The 26875-nt window shown below is 40.3% G+C and overlaps 2 protein-coding genes across 5 annotated transcripts in view; both read right to left on the bottom strand.

Moving 5' to 3' along the window:
• Positions 1 to 5688: 5688 nt before the first annotated feature.
• Positions 5689 to 9920, bottom strand: RPS13 (ribosomal protein S13). Its single transcript, XM_013298293.3, has 6 exons — positions 9798 to 9920; positions 9344 to 9392; positions 7781 to 7859; positions 6701 to 6870; positions 6211 to 6311; positions 5689 to 5770 (listed from the first exon to the last, which is right to left on the bottom strand). Exons 1-6 carry the CDS (start codon positions 9818 to 9820, stop codon positions 5737 to 5739), a joined length of 456 nt encoding a protein of 151 aa, XP_013153747.1. The 5' UTR covers positions 9821 to 9920; the 3' UTR covers positions 5689 to 5736.
• A 261-nt stretch (positions 9921 to 10181) lies between these two features.
• The window catches only part of PIK3C2A (phosphatidylinositol-4-phosphate 3-kinase catalytic subunit type 2 alpha), a 53959-nt gene continuing 37265 nt past the window's right edge, over positions 10182 to 26875 (bottom strand). For all 4 annotated transcript variants that reach the window (XM_055813534.1, XM_055813533.1, XM_055813536.1 and 1 more), the window contains 17 exons: positions 26692 to 26785; positions 26329 to 26423; positions 25830 to 26010; positions 25159 to 25263; positions 24021 to 24113; positions 23557 to 23686; positions 21938 to 22074; positions 21098 to 21267; positions 19815 to 19971; positions 19312 to 19421; positions 17844 to 18051; positions 15326 to 15450; positions 14797 to 14914; positions 14619 to 14700; positions 14047 to 14156; positions 13694 to 13819; positions 10182 to 13111 (listed from right to left, as the gene is read on the bottom strand). In XM_055813534.1, coding sequence (XP_055669509.1) covers positions 12929 to 13111; positions 13694 to 13819; positions 14047 to 14156; positions 14619 to 14700; positions 14797 to 14914; positions 15326 to 15450; positions 17844 to 18051; positions 19312 to 19421; positions 19815 to 19971; positions 21098 to 21267; positions 21938 to 22074; positions 23557 to 23686; positions 24021 to 24113; positions 25159 to 25263; positions 25830 to 26010; positions 26329 to 26423; positions 26692 to 26785 — 2224 coding nt within the window. In that variant the 3' untranslated portion in view covers positions 10182 to 12928. The remainder of the gene's footprint in view (positions 13112 to 13693; positions 13820 to 14046; positions 14157 to 14618; positions 14701 to 14796; positions 14915 to 15325; positions 15451 to 17843; positions 18052 to 19311; positions 19422 to 19814; positions 19972 to 21097; positions 21268 to 21937; positions 22075 to 23556; positions 23687 to 24020; positions 24114 to 25158; positions 25264 to 25829; positions 26011 to 26328; positions 26424 to 26691; positions 26786 to 26875) is intronic.

Here is a 26875-nt window from a genome sequence, read left to right as displayed (position 1 = left end):
GCCCCAGTGCCCACTAACACGTATTATAATGAGAGATGCTTCCACCTGTTTTCTTGCAGATCTCAAATGCTTTTGCCATCAGAACTGATCCTCTGAGACCTGGATCCTTCCCAAGTTCATTTAACCTGATTAATTTTTAATGGCTGTCACTGGTTATTTCACCCAGTCAGTCAACAGCTTCTACAGTTCAAAACACCAGCCACCCTCTTCCCACTCTGGCATAACACAGGGCTCAGGATCTACGGAAATTATTCATCTGCATCATAAAGAACTTGAAGGAGCTGTAAAAGAGATTGATCCCTGACAGCTGCACTAAACTTGAAAGCCCCTTCCTGGCTCTGAAGAAGGAGAATTCTGACCTGAAAAGGGGTCTTGAGTGAGCAGCCTCAAAGGGAATAAAATATTAGCCTGTAAAACCAGCACTCGCTAGAAAACTCAGGTGATCTTTTAATGTCGGTACACCTCTTGCCTCAGGCACAGCCAACATTAATTACTTGCCACACAGTATCTCAAGCTCCTGGGCTGATGTCACAGGCTGTACTTCACCTCCTTTTGTACTAAGCACCAAGCAAGCCTCCAGAAATTGACTGCCAGTACTTACTCTCTAGTGACCAAGCCCCGCAGGACAATGCCACCGTTCATTGTCATATCCAATACGCATTGCTATGCCATTAAACGTTAACCTTTTCTATCGATTCAGCTCTAGTTACTGCATCTGTGCTGGTTTGTGTTTAATAAATCCTGTGGTGACAGGAAGGCACTCACACTAGTCAGCAACACTGTTCATTACAAGGGTTATACATTTCTAACCAGAAGTAAAATTTACCCCCCAAAACAGAGGAGGGTTGGGAGCAAAGAGGGAACTTAATTTATCTAAACGCAGGTTCGGCCAGAAATCCTTGGGAAGCAAGAAAAGGACATTCACAGACATGCCATTTGTGCAGTGAACATTGTTGAACCATTTCCTACTGCCAAGATATGTGCCGGGGAGGGAGGTTACTAGGGCAGCACAGCGGATTGTTATGCAAATGCTGCAGAGTTATTGAAGGGACTTCCCAGCAACAGCGCACATTTTTTCACTGGTTTGATCCCAGCATTGAAAAGGAAACAAAACATCTGTGTGAACGTGAGGCAGCATTAGCCTAAGCCAGAAACACCAGCTATCGCAGAGCTGCAGGAGTACCAGACCTGCTCTGGTGAATTCAGCAGGCCCTACCGCTCTTCATTTAAATGGGGACGGGGAAAGAAACCGGCCCTTGAGTCCCAAGAAACACGTGCAGTGCTTTCTAACTACGTTGCTTTTCATGGTCTGTAAGTGACACTGAAAACAGTGGGAGAAAGTGACACAAACCTTCGCTCAGAAAAATCGAGAGTGCATGTTTCATTCACATTTTGCTATTTGGGATTAACTTGCATGCAATGATTTTGAGTTGAAAACTCAAAGTTAAGTTTACTGGCAGAAAATGCAACTGAAAACACACTTCAGAAGCCGTTTTCCAGAAAAAGCAAAAGAGCATATACTTGCAGCTGTACAGCTATAAATCCAAATAATTTCTTGTCTTTTCTAATGGTTATTACTATAGCTTGATTGACTTTTTTTTGCCCTTTTCAGCTAGAGAAATGCATGGTTTCCAGCAGTGGTAATGACTTACCAGCTGTACAACCGGTGTTTAAGTTTCCTTACTTGAAACAAATTACCAGCATTTTCTTATTTTTCACAAGAAGTACTTCTGAACAGGAACAGTCAATTTGAAAAATTCAGAGCTAAAAGATGATTTGCCTGCACAAGGGAACCAGTCACACGCCACAAAATCCTTCAGAAGGAGCAGATACCTAGCACCCAAGGCATCCTCCAGACATGACCGAATCAAAGCTTTCCCTTAAATCCCTGTCAGGGTTAATCTTTCCCATACTTAACAGTCACTTCTCAAACTCTGTCCTAAAAATGAAGGTAGAAACTGTGCCTGGCATTAATTACCTATTGATTTAACCACAGGAATAAAGACTCACCTTTCTGGACTTAACATTCCAGGATGAACTGCAGAAGTGAAGAAAACACAAAGTCGTCTTCATACATCTGAATGATGCCCTAGCTGACTCGGGTTAGGGTAAGCTAAACTCGTGTCACCTAAAGGAACAGAAGAACATTGGCTCGACTGATTTGCAAAAAAAGGGGCAAATTCCCTCAACAGGAACTCTGCCACATAGCCAGAAGCATCAGGGGCAAACGGAGCTCAGAAACATGGAAGGGGAGGCAGGGAGAAGGTGCAGGCCAAGGTCAAAGAAAGGCAAGAGAGTGAAGACCATCATGCTTCTGAGAATAAAAACATGGATTAGAGAGGGCTGGGAATCTGTGTGGAAAAACCAGCCTGAAACGCAAAGAATGCTCTTGTCCCATCTCCCTGTGCCACGTCCAACAGAGAACTCTATTCTTCAGACCTGAAGTAATCCAGTTCTCTCCTTACTACCCTCAGTGACCCAGCAGTGACTGACTGCAAGAATCATCATCACTATTTTTAAAACCCTACGACAAACCTTCCCGGGGAATGGCAGACAACCACAGCTACCAGGGGCTCTGCAAGAGGAAAGGGCACCTCGGCAGCCAGCCTTCAAACCCAGAGCCAAAGGGCAGAGCCTCTGCCACACAGCCCACAGCCTTGGGAGAGCTGCAGAGCTGGCAAGGACTGAAGTCTGGGGGGAGGCTTTTGTGAAGCAAACTCGCCACGCGAGCCTGGTATGGAACAGCAAAGCCCAGCATGGCCAGGCAGCTGCTGAGGGGGCCCCCACGTACCATGGCTAGCTGTGGAGGCAGAGTGCCTGCACCCCTGTGAAGGAAGGGCAGGCTTCACCGTGCCGGAGGGGCCAAGAGAGCTGGACGTGGGGCGGGTCCGTCAGCTCCTTTCTGATGCATGCCCTGGCACAATGCAGGAAAAAGCTCACACTGGGATAGGGGGAAAAAAACCCCAAACCATGGGTCAGATTCATACCAAATTTCAAATTCACAAATGGCCACTGGGAACGAGGCAGAAACAGAAACATAGCTTCTGAAGGGTAAGTCAAGGCAAAAGGAGCCATAACAACACATTATGACAGGAGAAAGCAAGAGGGCAGTGGGGCCCAAAGCCTGCAGAACAGCCCAGACTGCGGGGGAGAGGGGAGGCAGGGTGCTGCCTGCAGATAACCACAGGGCACAGACAGTTTGTGCTGCTTCATAAAAAGAATTCATTTTGGGCAACTATTTGAAGATCTGGATTTATTCTCATTATCGCATCTCTCCACCTAGGAGCAGTTACACTACCTCTACCCAGAGCAGCAGGAAAGACTCCGCTAACTCTCCCGGGCAGCCTTGACCTCTGCTGTACGTGGGCAGCTGCGGACTGCAAGCCCTGAGCTGCCTGGGGCAGCCCTGCTTCTCGGCAAACACGGTCAGGGACTTCAGAACCTACCTGACAGTGTTTCACCCAGGCAGTCCTGTACCACAGCCCCAGGTAATAAACCTACCTGACACTTCCACAGGACCACGTTCCTGCTGGTCCCATACTCCGCTCTTCAGACACACGCGGTAGGTCCACATCCTCCCAAAGCCTCACTCGGTATCGTGCTTCACAGGGTCTGCTCCCCAGGGAAGATTCACCCCTGCCAGTGCCTTGGCTCTACCGTTCCCACAAGCAGACAACCTGCACGCCCTGGGGCGAACGGGATTGATGGTGCAGCTCTTCCAGCAATCAAAGCGGTAAGGGACTGAAATCCTAATGAGAACGGACATCTTACTTAAGCTAGTCTATATGACTTACAGAAAATAGGGAACCTTTAGCAATGTTAAGTAGCAGAAATGTACGCGTGTAACGGTACAGTCACAACAGCATTACCATTGTTTGACAAGAGAGTGCCAAATTCTACAGGCAGCAAATACGGTGTACCTCCCTCTCTCTGTCCTCAGGAGTTCCTTCAACACCTGGATCTGATCTTACTGCAAGCCAAGGATCTGTCCCTGGGTAATTTTCATTCCTGGAAGTACACAAGGCAGTTAAGTACACTGTACCCTCCCCTCTCCTCCATTCCTGACACAGTCCCCATCACTGCAACACCCCCAGTCCCCCCTACCTCTTCTTCTGGCAAGGTCAGCAGCTTTCAGCACCACTGGGTGACCGAACTGCCACCCACATACAGCACGGCCGGCTGTCAGCCCCTCCAGCTACCCAGTGCCAGAAAACACAAGCACCGAATGTGTTCACACAGAAACCTCAGCAGCACAGAGCAGAAAAACTGCGCAAGTTCCACCTGTGCTCACACCCATTGTACCATACCTAGTAGTTCTACAATTCTAAATACAGCATCTGTTCACCGGGTCAGACCACCAGCCTTGACACTTGATCTAGGTGGCACTAGCGGCAGTATGTGACTCCTTAAAACCACTACTGTTTCGAAGTGCCATCTGCTGGTACTTTCATTATTTACATGCAGCTATTTCCGAGTACTGTTAAGTCTCCACGTGCTTTTCAGCTGGCAATACCTCCAACCCGAAAGAGTCAGAAAAAATTTTTTTGTTTTAAATTACCATGGAAGTGGTTTATTGCACCTACCTCCCATATAGCCTGGCAACACCACAAGCTTTCAGAAACAAAAGCCAGGATTTTGACAGCATACGGAAGCTGGTAATTTAGTTTTTAAGACCGACCAGACAGCAGCATTTTAGAGTTCAACTGGAATGCCATGATTTTGTTTTTAAAAAAACCCGCTTAATCAGAAGTCTGTATTTAGCTTCATCATCAGGGCAGAGGAATCCATCTTTCTGCAAAATTAAATCCAGAAGTTACCAGGTTCCACTGGTTATGGTTACTACACTTTACAAAAATGTTAGGGCTTATCTGAATTTACTTCATTTTTTAATATGGCAAAAGTTAAGCAATGCACCAAAACTTAGAAGCAACAGCCACAACAGCTCAGAGTAACTACATTTGCAATCTTCTCCTAAAAGAGGAAAAAGTATTGTTAGTCTGTTCTCCACATTTCTCCAGCAGAAAGATGACCCTTAAGGTCAAAGCTATTTAGAACTTGGGAGGCACAACCTCAGCAAGTGACTATACAATAGCCCTTTCTGTTTAAGGTAAACTACCTCTGTAAAGACAGAACACCTGAGAAGAGCTAAACTGCTGTCCTTATTTACCCAAATCTCAGAGTATTCTTAAAATTACTTACAAATGACAGCCAGAGTTACTGTCAGGAACAGGCTGAGGTCTACTTAAACTTTCCGCACAAGGAACAGATCCATATTAACCTGCAACGAATTGATGAACCTCTCCAATTTTGTTTCCCTCCCCACGCCCTACTCCTGCATAATCCTTCCTGCATTTCCTCATTTCCCAATTCTTCCTCCTGTCATTGTTTTCTTCCTACAGGATACACAGAGGCACAGCCCCACATGAATAAAAAATATCTGCTGTGAATGACTAGGTCAATTCACCAACCTGAGACTATCAGATCACAAAAACCAGTTTAAGTACAGACACAAACTGTACAGCTGCCCTAGAACGCCAGCAACCACTGCCTACATTTAATACTATAGGACAGCAATATGGAAATCATGGCCACGTGGCTGCTCCACCCTGAAAACTTCCCATTTACATGCAGCTTCTTTAAACAAGCAGAAGTTTCTAGTTTAAGATGACACCAACCGAGACAACACAATCTTAGTTAATGAAAATTTATTTTTTCAGTTAGTCACATAGCCAGCTCTTATGCGACCAGGGCAGAAGCTGTCGATGATTCACTAAAAAGACAAAGAGAGAGAAAGAGAGAACATTAATTGCAGAGGCGGTTTTTCAAACTAGTTGTCAAAAATACTGCTTCAGTTCAAAGCTTTAACTACCAGTTCTGAAGTAAATGACTACCTGTTTAAATTCTGTGGCATAAAGAATTCATTCTTCCTTTTAAAATAAAAATACTGGTTTAACAGTATAAAACAGCATATTCAAAAACCTGGCTAACTGTACCCGAGTCTTTTCAGAAGAAGAGAAGCTAGGGCATTCTCCTATGTTGGCTAAATTCTCATTAATTAAACAGTTAATATTTATGAAAATATCTATTCATTGCTGCCTGGTTTACATACACATACAGTGACCACAATGATCCTTTGACTCACAGCCCCAGCATATGGCTTACAAAACCTACAAGACTTCAGTGAAAACAGTAACATAAAAGAAGACTTACTACTTCCAGTTGGGTGGCAGCACTCTCTTGGTTTTGTAGTAGCGAGCCAACCTATGGATTCTGCTCTCAATCAGAATCAGGCGGAACTTGGCATCTTTATCCTGGAAGAGAAAGCTACATTACAAAGAAGCACTACTTTTCACTTCTCAATGACACACAATTCATATGAGCTTTATTAAAGTAAAACATCCACAGCTACTGCTACAAACTCCACATGCCCATTACCAAAGTCTGATGAAGCTAGTAAAAATCAGAACAGGACCAGAAATACCTGGTTTAAGCAATGCTTTTAAGATCCTTTTCACAGACAAAGACCATTCTCCTTCATCAAAATGACTCCCCGAACCACTAAGTTTACTCAAAGGGGGTGGCTAACAGGGAGCACCCCAAAAGCCTTTGCTTTGTTAAGTAGTAAATAAACTACTGTATTATATGAATTATATTATATGAAAAAACAAACATAGTGCTATCTGCTTAAATTAGCACTCACCTTTCTGTTTCTCTCAAGATGTTTACGCACAGCAACAGCTTTCTTGATCAAGTGATAAAGATCCTCTGGAAGGTCTGGGGCCAGTCCCTTCGATTTAAGGATTCTCAAAATTTTGTTGCCAGTTACAAAGCGAACCTGGGCAACACCATGAGAATCCCTCAGGATGACACCTGAAACAAATGTTTACATCTCACACTGAAAAAACCCCAAACATCTTACACAAATCTAGTGAGACCAACCTTACAGTTACAAGCTATCCAAAAGGACTTCTTTAAATTAAAATACCTTTCTGCTGGAAGCCGCGAACAAATAAATGGTGGATAGCGTGTGAGCAAAACACAACTTAGAGAAGCTGAAACACTTCATCAGATAGCAATTAACCGAAAACCAAGCCACCTATCACATTTAGGCAGGTAACACGGTAAGTATTACATTATTACTGAGAAATTTTCAACAGGACTTATTAAAGCTAGGTATTCAACCACCCTCTTCTCCATACTTAACAAAGATGCCATAGACATCTTTACTCTAAAAACCCCATACTATACCACAGAGATCATTAATAAATAAAGTAAAATTAAAAACATTCATATAGCACTCAATTACACTGCATATCTTAAGACTACATAAATTTGTAGCACAGACACACTTAAGCAAAGCTCCAGAGGAGTCCAAACTAGTGAGAAGTAGTCTATTATGCAGCTCCAGTGCCTGGCTCAGTAAGCTCCTAAACACAGGTGCTGGTATTTTAAGATGAGATGTCAAGTTTTTCTCCAACAGACTGGGTAGACTAGTGGCCATTCCTAAGGACAGGTTATAAGATTAAACAGATGCTTTACATTTTCTGCTTGAAAAAAAAAAAAAACCACACAAAAAACTTTAACTACTTCACCAAATACGCTTTTTGCAAAAATGAGACATATTACATTTTTAGTGGTATCCACACAGTGAATACATCAGTACATCAGAAAACCAGTATTTTCTTAGCATGTTACCCTATGCAGGTTGAAGGAGCAACTGCATTATTACAGTCAGAAAAATATTTTTTGTCTCTATTTAAGACTGATGCATAAAACTTACCGATTTGCGAGGGGGTCAGGCCTTTTTTAGCTAGCTTGTAGATCTGTTCCTTTACATCATCAGAAGTAAGTTTCAGCCACTAAAGAAAATTGGGAAAAAAACACAGCTACAACTGATAAACAGTGCTTAATACAGAGGAACAGACAAGCTACGTCAAAGCTTTTTATAAATGGTTGAAATAGATGCTTTTTAATGCTTGAAAAAACAATCAAAAACTGAAATTGTAATTCTAATGATAAAGAAACTCTTCACATATCGTGAACGTACAACCCTAGTGAAATATGGTGGGGGAAGGCAGAGATGAATAAACAAAGTCTCCGTTTAAAACACCCCAACTCCAACTAGCTGGTTTATCATCACTTTAACTGCCACACCTGAAACACACATACAAATTTACAGAAGCAAAAAAAACCACTGCCACTGGGAAGGAACTCCTTAACTCCTTTGACATAAAGGTGAAATCGAGAACCATTTAGCCATCCCTTAGTAAAGCACCTACAGAGATCAGTGAAAATCAGATTTTAAGTAAGCAAATTAATTCAAAAATGAAATAAATATATCTAGTCAAGACAGGGCAGTGCCTTTTTTATTACTTCTATGTTAAACAGAAGCATGTGCTAACAGAGCTATTGCTTCTGTGATTATTAAGTGGAAGTCAGTACCAACAAGGCAGGTAATCCTGACTCTGCATGAGCTACAAAAGCTCCTAATTTTTTTTCCTTTTTAATACCATCAGAGTACGAAATTGAAAAGCACAGAAAAAATATATTTGAAAGTGCTCTATAGATTATAATTCAGAACAGAACACAAATGAAACTAAGCAGAAAACCCACAGGGCTTTTAAAAAACAAATACAGCATTTGAGCATTCTAATGGTTATTAAACTGTTTAGCCATCAGCAGTACTTCAAGCAGCTTCACGTTATCTTACTTTAGTTTTTTTTTTTTCATTCTTCGTGCTTTAATTTCAAGTTTTCATTTAACCATGTTTCAGTAGGTGCTTTTCCACGTGCACCACAAATTAGATCTTTCGGCCAACAAACAGATCCTCCAAGAAGACATCCTCTGGCAAAGCAGCTGCTCATTTAGCTGACAGGTAAACCTTTTTAAGTGGAAGCACCCTAAATGAACTAAGGGCAGACTGAAATTGAGCTAGTGCTCTGACCAACAAAACACTGCTACTAATGGTTCAGAAACAGTCGGTTTACTCCACGATGGCAAAGACCAAACTCGAGTGAAAGTAATTGAATATCTAGAAGTTATCAGCATACAGACTAAAAGAAACCAAAGCAACATTTAAATAAAAGGGAGGAACAAAGAGTGTAAAAAAAAAAAAAAAAAAGAAAAGAAAGAGACGTTTTTGCCCACGAAGTCACCCGGTCAGGAAACGACACTTTCTTCCTCAGTATCCTAAAGATTTCATCAAGCACGATTTAAAAAGGATCACACGAAATACTGCGGCTCCCTTGGTTTTCTTTCATTGCGTGGGCCCTGCTAAGCGGCCGGAGGAGAGACGGAGCCCGCCCGGCAGGCCGCAGGGCCGCGGCCCGGCGAAGGTACTCACCGTGGGCACGCTGCGCCTGTAGGGCAGGGCTGACTGGGACAGGCCCTTGCTGTGGGGAAGAAGCAGATGACACGCTGAGCGCGGCCCGGCAAGCTCCACCGCCGCCCTGCCCCCGCCGCACGGCGGCCTGCTGCCAGCCCCTCCCGCGGGGCCCTCCACGGCCTGGGCCCAGTGCCGCCGCCACGGCAGGCCACACCAGCGCGGCTCCGGAAGCAGCAGCCCAAGCACAACAAGCACCCCCGTGCCCGGGGCCCGCCGAGGAAGCCCGCGCCTCAGCGCCGGCCCCGGCCTTCCCTCCCCCCGCCGCCATACCCTGACAGCCCCCAGCCCTCCTACCCCATCCCCACACGTGCCCCACCGCCCCCACGGCGGCCCTTCTGCTCCCACACCCGTCCGCGGCGCCCTTTCAGCCACCCGCAACAGCTCCCAGCCGCCCCACGCCGCAGCCGCTTACCCGGGAGCGTGCATGCGACCCATGATGGCGGCGGCTGAGAAGAAGGAGCGACGCGAGACAGCGGCACTTCCCGCCTCGCTTCCGCAGGAAAGGGCAGGGCAGCACCTCGTCCCGCCCCGCCCCGCGCCCGCCAGCCAATCAGTGGCGCGGGTGGGCACGGCGCCCAAGGCCCGGCGGGAGCAGCGCCCCCGTCCCTGGGCGGCGTGAGGGAAGGAACGGCGGCTGGCCCGGCCAAGCCAGGCCCGGCGGGCAGTGAAGACCAGCACTCTATTTTTTATTTTTTTTTTTTTTTCTGAGAATAGTGTTTAATATACTTACAGGACAGTTACGGAGTCACATTAAACCCGCTCGGCACGGGCACGACGGAGGGCGATACTGTACACCTTTACTAAGGAGCTCATTTATTTAAAGTATTTGGTTCTGACATACCCAGACAAAGGGAGGCAAACCATTTGCTCTCACTGAATTTCATCACCTCTAGCACTACCTCAGTCACAGTGTCCGCGTAAGAGAAGGCAGGTTCCACACAACCCGAGTTGTAAAAATAGAGAAAAGGACTTTCGATAAAAGAGCGCATGTGCATCCAGAGACAGGTAGCTGTAGATAGTAAAAAGGCAATAATAAAAATTTCAGTGCAAAGTTCCAGGTTAATAGGGAAAAGGAAGAGGTCTAAGCACAAGCTGTTAAATCTGAAATACCAAAACAAGGTCTGACTAGACAGCTGTAGTTCTGGCTGCAGGTCATACATTGCATAAAGAATTTTTTTTTTTTTCTTTTCATTAAAGAATATACAAAAAGCTGTTAAAACTACATTTTCAAGCTACTTAGTGTACTGGTAAATTTCACCCCAAGTGAGTACTTTCCTCTTTCACATCCTTTTTTTTTTTTTTAATATAGTACATTAAAATCTTATTGCAACAATCACTTTTCTTTCTTAATTGAGAACACTGCTAAGAGGTACAAGGTTGGTGCTGTTCCTCTGTGTGGGAGGAGCAGCCAAGGCCAGATCCCACAGACAAAAATCCGTGACCAGAAAAAGCTTCAGCCAGTGACTACTTTGGAAAGGAAGGGAAAGGCACAAAATGAGTTAAGCTATGAAGAAGATTAAATCAGAAGTCAGGACATGTGCTAACAATAATACAGTACTATACATTTTCTTCAGAGTCCAGACAACTGTTAAAACTGCAAATATTCTTTTTTAAATTACTTTAGTATTTTGTGCTGTAAGACACTGTGCTTTAATAGCAAACTGCAAAAAAGGCAGTACATATTGCTTTCATTTTATTTCACAATGGAACGTTTCACAAAAACAGTAGTCTACTTTCCTGTGTTGAAGTGACTTGTGATTCTAATGATGGAATGGAGTAAGTCTCAAAAGCGTCAAGTAAGCAGGAAATATATCTAGTAAGTTATATAATTTATTTACAGTCTATATACTAAATGAAAAATAGGCCTAATTAGCAAGATGCCTAATAAAACTGGGATGTGTTAGCGCCCATTTGTATCAACCCAGTTTCTAACATTCAGGATATTCTTAATTGTAATAACTCTTATAAAATTGGACCATGAATATTTTAGGCACCAGGAGATTCAAGTTTACTTCTCTCTTCTGTAGTGAAGGGAGATTGGTCAGTAGCAGGGAAAGGAAAAAACTAGATTATGAAATAGGTTTTTAGTGTTGGGTACATCAAAGGCTTTCCCCGTATTGCGTCTTCATTCATAGTTGCATATTTTACTTGAAAAAATTCACGCTAGTCCCAGTCAGTGGTGATAGGCTGTTGTCTTGCTTCAAGATTTAGTACTAAAAAGAAGTGTGCAACTCCATAGCTTTGTTTAGACAGAAATAATCATTCCAAACACTAAGGTGAATAAAAAGGGTATGGCTGTAGTGCAGAAACACCCAATTAAGTAACCAGTGGTATTAAGAGGCGATAGTGACACTTGTACTCCACCGTCACAAAATAGTTCCAATCTAATGTTCCTTGGAATAAAGTATTTGTAGTTGAATTAATTCTTACTGGGAGTGAGAAACAGTATTGCTGTGAGCTGTTAAAAGAAGTGACCAAGTTCCTCTCTCAAAGCTGTTACTGCAACTCATTTTTGGCCTGCAATTCATCCAGCAGTTACGCTTTTTAACTAGAGCCCATCCTTCACCTGGAGGTACAGGTGCCAATGCCACTGTGGATTTAGTGTTTGAATCTGTTCCACATTTAATCACTACAGTATTTAGAAATTCTAGAAATCAAGACAATTCAAAACACTGAAAAGCTGGGCCCATTTCCTACGGCACCACATTCAACCAGTCTTCACTCAATTTCTGAGACCATGCGTAGAAAAAAATTTCTAAGTTGCACTAACTATGATGATCAGTTGTAAGTGATGTTATTTTTAAGTAGCACATCTCAGGAAAATACTTCCAGTAGGACCTGCAATGTATCAAATATGAGAACTTTCCCCCTTTTTAAGGAGCTGAAAGTTCACATGTATACATATTTAAATACCAGAAATGAGGTAAAAGAGAAGCATTTGAATTATAAGGCACCATTATTTACAACTTCCATTATTGGCACGCACTCCAGTAAGTCTTAGAGAAGAATGAACTGGGATTAAATGCAATGCTAAGGAATTTCTCCAGCCCTTCCACCTTCATTTCTATAGGTATGCATGAAGTCACTAAAGTTTTACCCATCATTGTTTCTGTGATGTCTAGTTAGTAGTGGGACTGTAGTCCTAAAATATATCATTTCTTTGATGTTCTCCAGCATCATGCCATGGATGACACACAGGTAACAAATTAGAAGCAAAAATGCACTATATCCACAGGCCTAAGGATTAAGTTAAGGTTTAACCAACCAGCATGGTCAAACTGTTCATTTCATTTCCATGGATGGTTTAAAAACTCCTCCTTTTAACTGCAACCCTTAAACATTTACAATGATGCTTTGATAATGTTGCATAAGCATAAACCAGGTTTTCTAGAAATCCTCCAAATTAGGCTATATGAATGTTGGTCCAACATATCTGTTGAAATGCAGAGTCTCTTCAGACGTGCAAGTCATCTTTGAGTAGGAAGATGCACAAAGGACAAGTGAATACAATTGTTCTGGTCTCACTCAGGCATAGAAATGAGTTCACAGATAGGGTACAGCAGTTAGTCGATACCAGTTAATAGTCTCCTTGCTCAAATTGAAGTCCTTTAGCGAGAGTGTAATTCCACCCAAGAAAAAGTTCTCACGTAACGATTCTGCACTGAGCACACTTAACTGAAGTTCTCTCTGTTTCAGAGTCTCCATGCTGTATCCACTGTACACAAGCTAGGAGGTAAGAAGAATTTTTTGGTTATCCAAACAAAGTTACATAGACCACCCTTTCTTCTGCCTGCCTAACCACTGACAGATGTTTTAACTACACATTATGACCATTCACTATGTCCACTTCTCAGAGGATGGGCTGAAGCACATTCCTATTTTATTTTGTGCTCCCAACATTGTTTAAAAAGGACCAGTATTTTCAGATGGAAGTACTGTTTACATGCCGAGACTTCTGAATTCATTCTTCTTCACGTGATGAATCAGTGAATCCAGGGCAGGGGGATCTTTAGTCTTAAGATTCTTTTCCTCCTCCCCATTACTCTGAGGAGTCAGTCTAAGAAATTTCTGCTTACTTGTAATAGTACATTTATCTACTCAGTTGCTTTAGGGTTTTTTTGTTTGGTTGGGGTTTTTTGGTTTGTGTTTGGTTTTTTGTTTTGTTTTTTTTTAAACAAGGCAAATTGTTTGAAACAAATTCCTTTCCCATTTATATATCTTTGTAGATTTTTTAGACAATGTTTTAATTACTACTTTGACTAAGAGACAATAGCAAACCATAGGGAGTTACTGCACAAATTAACTTGCCATTTCATTGAAAGTTGGATTTCTTGTCTTCCGGGAGATTTTGGTTTTGCGTTTGGACGTCTTGTGTGTATCAGGAAGTAAGTATGTTTTTACATAGGGATTTGGATCTGCACCATCTTCTGTAACCTACAATCCAAAAACAAAACAAGTTTTCGAAAACTTTTTAGTGCATACCTATTTGAATATTTACTTTTGAGTATCTAGACTTCTCAATCAAGCTAACCAAAGGCAGCACTTAAATAGGCAGTTGGAAAATTTGGAGGAACAAAGTTTCACATTCCTGGATCAGAGTCAAGACTGTAATGGACAGAATGGAAACACTTTTTGGCAGTGAGCTCAGTATCTCTACTTACCAGGTCTTTAATGTGCATCACCATGATAAACAGAGTGCTATTTCTATATGATATGGATAGCTTCACTTCTCCTCCCACTTTGCCTGAGGTAGGACTTGATGGACTTACATCTGAAAAAGTACACAATTATTTCCTCTGTAATATTCGTATGTTTTCATCAGTACTACACTTACTTATTATATACGGGGAAAAAACATACAAGCCTTGCGACCAACTTCAGTTTCTGATTTTATTTCTGGTTCCCTAATAAGAAGGCAAGGCTATAGTTTTTAAAGATTTTTCCATTCTTATGTAAAAACTAACTTGAACATTTAGAGTAAAAACTCGAATAATTCAGTCAAGCCATAAGCAAGCCCAAGTGATCACATTATGACCATAATACCGTGCAATTTTTGGTATGCTTTTTTATTTCCTTGATACTGTACACAGCAACATTTGGAAAAACAGGGATGCAAAGTTTTCAATGAAAGAACACTACAGTTAATTTAAAAATTACTTAAAAAATATCATATTGCAAAGCTGTCATACTATAGTCATCCAATTTATAAATATCCCCAAAAAACATTACCTACCTGTAGGTCTGGCTATTCCATCTATTCCTTCCACTTTCTCATCACGAAGTAATGGATGGAAAAATGTATAAAGAAGATCACACTAAGTTTGGAAGCAACATTACATATTAGTTTAAGTGTTAACAAGCACCAAAACCTGAAAACTTGCGTTGAATTTGTTTAGGTTATTTGAACTCACTTCTGCCACCTCTGAAGAACTGTTCATCAGACTCTGTATGTAGCTGTTGAGCTCCACTTTTCTTTTAGCTGCTACATCTTTTATATGTGTTCTTCCCAGAACCATCTTATTGGGAAAGCTGCAAGGGAAGAACAAGATAAAGAGTTTTCAGTTAATTTATCTCAAGTACGTACAGCTAGATTTTATTGTCATTTCCATCCTGAAGGGCTGACATGCTTTTTTTTTTTTATGTCAAACATGAGTGGAAACACAGCACACTAATAAGTAACAACATCACAGAGAAGCAAGGAAAAATTCACAGACAGTTGTTTCCCGTGATACAACACACAAGACTAAAGACACCAAGTTGTTCCTCTGACTCTCCTCCTTAGAACTTAGACAAAACAGTTCTTTCCCTGAATTGCCAACTTTGACATCTAGTTTGCCCATCAGCAGTTTTGTCTCCATTTCAAGCTATTTCTTCCTCCACCCAGTTGGAAACAGTTTTGTTGCTTCCATTGTAACAGCGATGAGTGAGTTAGGAACATACCCTGGTAACTTCCAGAGAGGAAAGAGAATGCCAAGTTTATTGTGGAGCTCCTGGAACTCATCAAATGTTCGGAAGACAAATGTTGGCTCAACTTGCCCTTCTCTCAAAACTCTCACTACGTAGATCTGCCCAAAACACAAAAACACAAAGATAAAAGTAGTAACAGTATTTATAGAACTGACTTAACAATGTAATTTTCTTCACAATTACATCTTTCTACTATGGCAGTCCTTCTCCAACATATATATCCCATTAACAGCATTTGCTTCTTATAGCAGAGTTAAAATTCTAACTAGCCTTACCGTCGTGCAAAGTACCATCACAAGATCTTCTCATAAAGTAGATACACATCTGACAGGGGGATAAAGGCAGTTAACACTAAGTTGTCTGCATTCTCCCTTTTAAGCCTCATTGTAAGTTCACACCACATAGCAGGCATAAAAAATTTAACCCATTAGTGTGGGATTACATCTAGCCATGTATCTGTAGGGCCAGAGCTACCACAAAACTTTTCAAGTGTGGACTATGGAGGAAACGAATGCCTAATTTTTTTCAGTCTAACTCTCTGAAGATTCTAAAGGATTCTGCTTTTAAGGTGGTAATTTGGTAGGCGGGTGTAAGTGTACTGCATTATAGAAAAAGAATTTTTAAAAATACTGGGTACAGTCACAGGATGCAATTATTCACATTATTATGAAAGGGAAAGGAAGGTTAAGAAACTGCATGGAAAACTCAATCCAGTGGACTCATTTAATGGGCAAATGCGTTAAACATATACTTTAAAAACACAGGCAACCAGGAAGAGGTTTAACAGTCTAGACAGAAGACGATTACATCTTTTTAACACTTTCTGGAAGATAAGAGGCTGTTTTGGCTTCCACCAGGAGGACTCGACAGCAATTCAGTACAAAGCTGCTCTTCACTTCTAGCTTTATTCAACTTTGTTCTACCATCTCTAGCTCATGTCTTACTAGATTAAGACATTTACAGCAAATAAAACTTAGAAAGAGATGTACATTTTGCATGTATCAGTCTAGCTTACTTTTTAAACAACTTGAGGAAAACACAGCTTGAGCTGACTACTCAAGGCCAACAAATAGTGGTACAGAAGTAAAAAAAAATATTAGACCATTGTTACACATACACAAATATTAATACAAGTCCTACCGTGTAACCCAGGTCTAACAGCACTGTAATGCTTGCTGCCCCTAGTAAGACTGACTAGAAGTGTAGGTACATGAATACACCAAATGATGCTTTTACTTAGGCAGAGCAAATACAACTTTAATGGAAGGTCAGAACAAAGCCATAGAGTGTTTGACTTAATGGCTTCTACTCAGGAAGGAGCCATTTTACAGAATGGTAATTATGTAAGCATGACTCAGATCCCCATCTTTTATAAATCATCTCCACCAGTACTAGTTCTGTCCTTTCTGCTTCCTTCTAGATCCTTCTTCAGAAGTGTCTTCATTCTGAAGACTATTATCAGATGCTAAAACGACCAGCCTGTACTCTAGCACTCCTGTGGCTGGTGTACCCTGGCCAGCAGCTAAACACCCACGCAGCCGCTTACTCACTCCCACCCCCTCACCAATGGGACAGAAATAAGGAGCAAAAGTGAGAACACCCGTGGGTTGAGATGAAGACAGTCCTTGGGAGGGGAGGTGATGCAAAGACAATCTCTCACCACCTCCTACAAGCAGATCCATGCCCAGCTAGTCCCCAGGCAACAGCCACCTTGGAAGACAACACCCTCCTATCCCCCACTTTCTTCCTCTACCCCCAGTTTTTATTGCTGAGCACGACACTATACGCTATGGGGTATCTCTGGCTAGTTTGGGTCAGCTATCCCTGCTGTGTCTCTTCCCAACTCCTCACGCACCCACAGCCTACACACTGCAGGGAGCAGAGGGGGAAAACAGGGCCGAAATGGTAGAAAATGAGAAAGCCTTGACACCGCACAAGCAACAGCCAAGCTAACTGTGTCTTACTGACACAGTTTCAGTTAAACATCCAAACCAGCACTGTGTGGACCACTGTGAAGAAAGATAACTCGATCCCAGCCAGAGCCAATACAACTCCTGTTCTTCGCCAGGAAGCAAGCTGCCCGTTCCCAGCAAGATCAAGAGTTCAATTATGAGTTTTGATTTTACTTTTAAGTCATCCACAGTAGGGCTCAGTCTTGGGGTGTCAACACTGGTGTAGGCTTCTAGGCTCTCGCTGTAGTCAGTGCAGTCAAGACTTCAGAGAACTCTTCAGCTCACCCTAAATCTGACCTTAAGGATTAATCCCTCACTGAACTAGTAAATTTATACATCTGTATTTACTAAATATCTGTCAATAAAGAGAATCTAGTTGTCTACCTCAAAGCCAGCTACTTAAGGCTGAACATGGCAAGCTTCCCCTGGACTAAATCTCTGTGATTAAGTACTGATCTTACGACAAGAAGGAGAACATATCTGGTTGGAAAAAAATGCACAGTGTCTTCACTGAGTGCAGAAAGATTCCACACACTTACATAATGTTTATCTGGGTTGTATCTCTTCTGATATGTAAACACAGACACTTGTTTGATTCTGCCATCTTGTTTAAGAGAATATGTTTTAGCAGAAAATGAGAGGATGGCTTCATCATTAGAAGGTAGACCTGAGAAACGCAGCTGGGCCAAATTGTGAATGAAGAAATTAAACTTTGTGGCAACACTTCCCAGACTGGATTCAATCAACCTAGAAAAGAAAAAATACCGTCAAAGCACAGAAAAGTGGTTCTGTCAATGAATCAGACTTAAGTCTAAGAAAAACAAAACTTAAATTTCTTACTCACAGAGAAACAGTTTTTTCCTATCAACATTTAATAGAAGATTCTGTATCCAAACTCTGGAATTTGTCATTTTTCAAGCAGTGAAGGCTTTCCAGGGTTCATAAAAAACCTGGAAGTACCGTGTCAAGCTTCGGAGCCCTCAGTACAGGGAAGACATGGGCCTGCTAGAGCAGGCCTAGAGGAGGGCCACAAAAATAACTAGAGGGGACTGGCACAGCTTACTTGTGAGGGCAGGCTGAGAGAGCTGGGGTTGTACAGCCTAGAGAAGAGAAGGCTCCAGGGAAACCTCATAGCAGCCTTTTAATACTTAAAGTAGGCTTATGAGAAAGCTGGGGACAGACTTATCGGGGCCCGTTGTGATACGTACGGGGCAATGGTTTTAAACTAACAGAGAAGAGATTCAGACTAGATATAAAGAAGAAACATTTTACAATTAGGGTGGTGAAACACTGGCATAGGCTGCCTGGAGAGGTGGTAGATGCCCCATCCCTGGAAACATTCAAGGCTGGACAGAGCTCCGAGCAACCTGCTCAGCTGAAGATGTCCCTGCTCATTGCAGGGGGGCTAGACTAGATTTTTTTGAAGTTTCTTCCAACCCAAACCATTCCATGACTATGATGACTGACTCTAAAATTGCAGGCATATTACTGCAGTTTCCCCTGTATGTTTAAAATGAAGTATAACTCCACATTTTGTAACACATAGGAACAACTCAGTTACACTATATACAAACCCCACTTACTACACAGGAGCATCATCCCCTCCCTCCCCAGTATGCAAACACACTTATTGGAAGAGAGAACTTCTTTACAATACTTTACAAGGTTCCGATCATACACACTGCTATTAACCAATTTAGCCTGTATTCAAAATGCAAGTCTCAACACAGCCAGAATATCTATTCTCCATATCTCAAACAAGTTTTTTTTACACCATGTTGCTTTTAAAGGCAATTTTAGCACAAATATTAACCTTACATGAAACCGATCTTATTTATATAGTTCATTGATTAACATGTTTTATGATTGTACAGCATAACTATTCAAATTCTACAGACGTGTTTGTGAACATCCTCATACATTTTTTCATAGCAGAAAGCTCCCATTAAGAGGAAGATAGCGGACATTTTAGTCCAACAAAATAGACACTTTTCACTCATCCAGTACCTTGTAAAGAAAATGGTAGCTTCTGCATCTGTTGTTTGGGGCTGGAGAGCATCCTGGACATACTTCAAGTCCTGAACCCCACTTAGTTCTGGTAACCCAGAAGAAAGCATCTGCAAGAAATTAAAATTTACAGTTTTAATGCAAAAAACCCAATATGAGTTAACATTGAAATGATTAAAACTTAGACCCTTAGATTCATTTGAAGCTGCACTGAACTTTTAAATGCTAACAGCAATAGCCAATGGTTACTTATAATCAGCAGTTATTCACCATTTCGGGTACATTAAAAGCAGTTAAACACTTTGCAGTCTTAGTTTTTGATTTTCAGGAAACAGGCAGGTAGTTAAAAAAGTTTGTAACCCCCTCTAAATACAACCTCCCTATAAAGTAGATCTGATTTTTTAAAAGCATGCATTAAGGTTTCTGCAACATAAGCATAGCATTTAGTACAACCCAACATGACAGATCTATCAAGTTTCAATTGAATTTAATAAAATTATTACCAATGAGAGTAGGTTAAGGAAGAGGCTTGCATGTTTTCTTATCAAATTGTAAGCCTGACAACAGAGATCCACAAACAACTGAAAGCGGATAGTGGGTTTTTCACCACCATTAATGACATAAGCCATATCCGATGTTAGCACAAAAGGAGCTCGATCCCTGTTCAAAAGGCACAGAATTCAGGAGTTAAGTACAAGGTCTATTCGCTGTCACGTGCTTCTTGCTCCCCCTCCACCCCCACCCCAAGGTAATGATATTAAATGATTCATTAATGCCATTTTACTTTTTTGGGTTGGGTTCAGCTCTTCCTTAGTGCTATCTCAGATTGCCAGCACATTCACATGGTACTGGACCTACAGCAGATCTGCAGCCACACCTGGAAGTCAGGTTACCTTACAGTGCCTTCCACACCTCATTTCTGGAAGCCATAACACACTAAACCAAGTGTAGTAACTATATTATCACTAATATATCACTACTAAAACATCCTGTATCCTAGATTATCTTCCCCTACACAGAGGGGTAGCAAATACAGAAAAAAGTGAACAGCAGGTTTGTAACACTGACATTCACTACTGCTTTTATGAGCCAGCACCTGTTCTCATTAGTTTCACATTGAGATACTCAGATATTCAGAAAACGTAAAAGTCCTGGCACTCAATTTCTCATTCATTTAGAAAGTTTACCTAACTAGCATGCAATACATAATGGCATAAATGTAGCTGAAAAAGTGAAACTGTATTACAGTTTTAGCCAACATTCCTGGAAAAATATGACACCAACATTTGTTAAGATACAAGGCTCCCACATATCAATAAAAACTTATATTAATCTTTTCATCTTTTCCTGTACCAAAATACTTTGCTTTCGTAACTACTGTAAGGAAACTCCCATTGAGATTTGCCAAGTGTGTATAAAACAAATTTCTAAAGGAATGAGTGCAGTTTGGAAGCAGTGAAGTTAAATGATGTTTAAGAGACCAAATTCCTTATTTAGAACTACCAGTACCTAGAACAGTAATTTTATTTGAAAGCTATATGCCTACGTGCTTTATCTTAAAACAGTTCCAATTATCAGAATATGGAAATAGGTAGGAAACTGGAACGTTTTCAAAATTAATTCTATACAGTTAAGTTCGAATGCATTCTGGGAACTGTGGTTACGTTGGAAGATATTGGCTTCATAACAAGAACAGCAGATAATAGGAATTATAAATTAGAATTATACTTACAAAAACATATGAAAAGTCACTTCATTCTCTACATTACTTAGCTATAGAAAATACCTTTTAAAGCTACCAAACATCTGCGCATGGCCCAAAAACTTTCCAAAGTCAATGTGAAACATATGCCCTGTGTTTCGGAGCATTATGTTATCATTGTGGCGGTCACAAATCCCCAATACATAAGTAGCTACACAGCATCCTGCACAGGAGTAAATGAAGTTTTCCGAAGCCTGGTGGGGAAGAGAGAGAGAGAGAGAGAGAGAAGTGAATTGACATAAAATCAGTGGGAAAAACAGCATTCACACATTGAACAGTCAATCTTGACAAGTGTGCAATCCAAGCCAGACAAGACAGGCCCTAAAATATGCTTTTTTTCCAAACGGTATTCTTCAGATAGCTTTGCAGAAATCTTCAGGTATCAAATTCCCCAGCAAAAAAGGTTGTTTTTTTTTTTAAATAATAGAAAATAAACAACAGAAATTAGTCTTCTTGTTGAAGACCGAAGAGAAATGAATGTTAGCAGAGAAAAGGGCACAAGACTGATTTTTCCAGTGTGTTAATTTGTAGCCAAAAGAAGCCCATATGCTTGTAAAAGAAGAGGCTGCTGCTCCTAAACCACAATTAAGAGCAGCCACCATTCCTCTCTATCTTAAATTTGAAGTACATTTTTACTACATCTAATAAAAACTTCTGATGAGAGTCCTGAGAACCCATCTGGCTCCTTTTTAGTTATAGAAGGGATTTTTATTTGCTCTTTTTCAAGAATAGGAACAGAAGTTTCCCAAAGATACAAAAGTTTCAATAAAACATCTGGAGTAAGAATTTCATTCTTCCTTAGGATGGCATTTAACCCCTTTTTTAAAAAGATTCTCAAAAAAGAATACTACTGAAAAAAGTTACCTTTTCGTATTCCTCTTCGGTAGGATTATACTTTCGCAACCATTCTGCCAGAGGTTTGTCTTTAAATGAACCTGTCACTCCATATTCCACTTGAATTTTCCTAAGTGTATCCGAAGCAGGAACAAGCTCCACCATGCCTTCATATGAAAGACCACAAAGCGTATTTAAATATCTCCTTAAGTTGTACTACATTTTCATTATTTAGCAGAAACTTTAACAGTGATGGATTTTCTTATCTTAGACTAGCTTCTTTCAAAACCCAGTTAGGCATAAAATAGTGCTATTAGTCTACCAGGCATTTCCACAAACTACATTACAAAGCATAGCATGAAACGCATGTAAAGATCCAAGTTAGGCTTATTTTCCTACAATTAGTTATGGTTGCTAGAATACACAAGTTAAAACTCTGAATAATTACCTTCCACTACATAAAGTAGTATTGGTCTGTAAGCAATAACTGCAAAATATTTTGGTGCTGAGATTTCTCATACACTGACACACAAATCATCTAGTAACTTAACTGCTGTCAGGTGTTGAAACAGACCACACTGTTGCTCCAGAAATAAGGCAGTGAGCTTTACATCTGGCCTTATTTAGGAGACCCATTTACTAGAAACATTTGCACAGCTAAATCATAAAGGGAAAACATTTAATAGAATTTTACTTCTAGCTTGGCAAGAGCTACTGATTTTTTTTTTCCACTTTAATCCTTCAGGTACTTTAGGAATACTAGTATTAGCAGCAACAAAAAAAGAAACATGCTATGCAATTAAGTCATTGTTCAAAGTAGGAAGAAAAGCCATCTGTTTCTCTAAAAGGCAAGGCTTACATAAATAGAAGTCTTTTGCTTAGTCTGGCAAAACTGAATTTCCACCTTTTCCACATACTGAAGAGTTTTCATCATGCTGTTCTAAAACCTGACTGAAGAAATACTTAAATTTTTTATCTTCTTAAAGATCTTGTGGTTCCTATTGACTCATTCTAGAGAATCAGTGAAAACTAGCAAAAAGCACGTTCAAGGTGCACGGCGGTATTTACACTCAACTTTAAGAGTTTGTGACATAGTTTCAAGCCTAGAAGACAGCCTCATATTACCAAAGAACCTTTTCCAGCATATGACACCAATTCTAGGCAACAGCGCATGTGGAAAAATTTACAATGCCCCCACTTTTTGCACGTTTCAGTACACGGATGAGTGTACATCTCTGACTCAATTGCAGAAGATTCCAAATACCTTAGTATTTCAGTTTTGTCTTGAATACTTTTTCACCGTAACTACATTTTCTGCTATGGCACCATTATTTTCTTGTGTTGCAATAAGGGCATCAAGAGAAGCCTTAGCTTTTATCATTATATTTATGTTTGCACCACTGTTCACAGACAACAGAACACATGAGAATCTTAAGGCTCAAGAGAAGAAACAAATTTAAATACAACTCAGCCACCAGGAAATGCAGAACACTTGAACTTGCTACACTCTTGCGTTCTGAAGCTCCTTGCATGGAAGGCTTTTGGCCTTCCACTGTTTCTGGGGCCTGCCTCGACACAAATTTTTCTGCCAGTGTAATGAGAAATTGAGGTGGGGGAGCAAAGACTAGAGGCAGCATCTGGTTGCGCACCTCTGTCTTTTCCAGTTGAGAGACACTTGAAGATAACCATCCGGAGATCCAGTCCCTCCTGCAGCCAAATCTTATCCATAATCTTAATCATTTGTAAAGCCAACATATCTTGTCTCAGATCTTCCCCAACCTTGAATGGAAAAATAAAAGTTAGAGACATAATATACTTTCATCAAAACTAAACTTCACAGATTTTAATCGCTTTATATTTCCATGAAGAGATATATTATGCTACTTAGTTCTTCATAGCTATGCACTTAAAAAGAAAGCCAGGCTACATTGAAGCTTTCACATGTGGTAGACTTACTTTCACATTTAACAGCCTCTACAGACAATGGATTCTAGATGCACAGGAGCAAACTCACAAGAAAACTAAGCATAGTGGTCTATGCTAAAGTTAATCACTACTTCACTGGTATCAATTATCATTAAACTTTTTTCTCCAATACATATGTAAAGCCTACCTTAAACATCACATTAATTTCTTCTCCCAGAGGGTCTGCATTTATCAGTGCAACTTTCAGTGGTACTGCATTGGAGCTGAAGAAAGAACATGCCTACAAGTAGATTTAGTATTAATATTCAAGAAGGACTATTCCTGCTAGACCAGAAAACAAGACATTCTGACAGCAAGCAGGTTTGACACACAATGTGTCTATTCAGACTTTAACATTGCAATTGTGGCAAATACATGCTTCCTTTGAATAAAGAGCCCTTTGGCTGTTATTTGTTGAATTATTGTACCAAAGCCAATAGTGTTGCACAGTGATCTTTTATACATTTTGAAGGAAAGATATTTATCTAGGGTTTATTCAGTCTTATCAGCAGCTTTTTTTGAAACCTAGAGAATATAAAAACCCAAGTATTTGCATGTTTCACAGTATTTTCTCATTTATCTATTTTCAAGTGCACACACATGATTTAATAGTTACAGCAGAGAAGGAAAGCAAGATGAACTCTCTCCACAGAGGATTAAATCCAGTGTTTACAGGCCTTTAGGTTCTCAGTCATGCATGATGATATAATCAAGACTGTGGTTGAGCAGATATTGTCAAACCTTGCAGTGTTCTGGAAAAATAATTTACCTGCTTCTCCTACATTATTATTTACTGAACCTTCACAGTCAAGCAAAGCTGTCTGCCTCCTTTGATTTAGTGCATCTCTTGGACACAACCAGTAACAGGTAGTTTCACCTATTTCACATTATCTACTCATTGCTTGAACCTGACAGCCTTGCTCCATTTTCTCTTCTGATTGCTACCACAAACAGGGCTTTTTCATGCACTTTGAACAGTCCCCTGCTTCACTATAATCAGGATTGTTGGTCTCAGAAGAGACAGGGTCTGAAGACCTAGTAAGTTATTACAGATATATACTTTTATAACAAGTACCTTCACTGGTTTTACCCAAGTGTTTGTATAAATTTTATCTGGGATAAGGTAATTTCACTGCCCTTGTTCAATCAGAATTTTTAATATCCCCCCTCACACCCAGCATAAACAGCTTTCAAGCACCTCAACTGATTTTTTTTTTTCTATTCAGAGTTTCAAAACTTATTTGTAAAAATTATGTATAGGCAAAGTTTTTGTGAATGTGCAGTACCTTAATATTTAACTCTTTTGCCACAAGACTGGGATTGAGAGGCAGACGGCATTTGTTCTTCAAGAAAAATAACTGCACACGTTCCATACCATTTTGCAAGGCAGCCTGCAGGAAAAAAAAAAAAAATACTCAGTTGACTAACTGAAGCACCTACAGAAAACTTCTGGACAAAGCTACTCTTAAGAGAGTGTTTTAACCCCTCTGTGTCAAAAGGAACGTTAGACATTTTAATAGCTAAACCAGCAGGTAAAATACATAAGCCTAGTAGTACAACACTAATCACACAAGTTTGTGGGGTATGGTTTGGGTTTATTTTTTTTTTTACTGAATCGGATGATAGCATCATAGTATCAAACTGTAAGTTCATACCACTAGCATATAAATAGATATCCTATTCTTTTGCATAACAGGTTTAAATCCAATTCCAGTTTATTGTACACAGAAACCATCCTTTCTTACCCTTTCACTTCACACAATCTTATGTTTTAGATGACAAATTTGATGAACATCACTTTCATTAAGCCATTAATGTTAAAATGCAGAGCAATAGTTCTTCCTATATATTATACGTAACATTTTATTGATCTTATATTAAAAAGGCAATTACGTGAATTGTTTTGAGGTTATACTCTGTCTAATCTTCCTAAAGAATATGAAAAATATATACGCACCTGCCGAGCAGATCCACTAGTTTGCTTTACTCTTTCTGCCACCATTCCAAAAAGCTGCACCAGTCTGGTCTGCTTCTCCAGCTCTTCCCTCAGCCTTTTTCCACAGATTGAAAGGAAAGCTCCAAGAATTTGCTCATACCTTACACCAAACTTTGTATCGTACAGTGTATCCTTAAGAAGCCTGAAATAAAGAATTTAAGTTAGATTTTCCTAAGGAAACTACTACAAACAATGCAATATTAAGATATTTGAGTATTTTTATGAATCAGTACTACATACGTCTGAAGTTACTGATATACAGGATATAAGAGGCAAGAAATTTGCATCTCATGGAGGTACTGGGGTTTTTTTTCATGAAAAACCCAACAGGATATATATTTTGTATACTCTCCATTCATAGCATTCATTGTTATGAACTATGACATAAGAATATCTTTTCTGGAAATAGTAATCCTACAGTAAACACATTACATAAGCAACAGAACAAAGAACACCTTACCAGTATAGATAGTGTGCTATTCGAATGCTTCCCAATGCCCGAGCCAAAAGAAATTTGACAAGAGCACTGTCAAGGTAGGTTTCATACTTCAATGCCTAAATACAAAGAAAATGAAATAAATTGGTTCTGGATTTAGTTCTAGATGAAGGCTGAGATTTTATGACTAATGCACAGACAGAATCACCACAAATCCATGACAGTCACAAAACTATTATTTATCCAAACTGCTTTTCCTACTATGCATTAAGGTCATTAAGCGGAGAGGCATGCAATTGCACTTCTGCTGCTAGTAATCAGCCATTTCTTTGGGTTTTCAAAACAAAACAAAAAAATTCAAACATCAGTGTAGGCAGAAAGTCTTACCTGTACGAACTGAGGGAGGAAATCTGTTAACTCATCATCACTTAATGTCTCTATCCAATTCACAGCTGTATTTCGTACTTCCTGGTCAGCAAACCTAGAGTCACCACAAATCCACATGAAGTTTATTCTGTTCATGTAGGATTTTTTTTTTTTTTATATCAGCTAGATAAAGACTTAATATTGA

Source organism: Falco peregrinus, chromosome 9, assembly GCF_023634155.1.
Source record: "Falco peregrinus isolate bFalPer1 chromosome 9, bFalPer1.pri, whole genome shotgun sequence".
In the NCBI taxonomy this organism is placed as follows: domain Eukaryota; kingdom Metazoa; phylum Chordata; class Aves; order Falconiformes; family Falconidae; genus Falco; species Falco peregrinus.
Note: the sequence above shows the minus strand (reverse complement) of the source record. Positions and strands in the feature narration are given on the sequence as shown.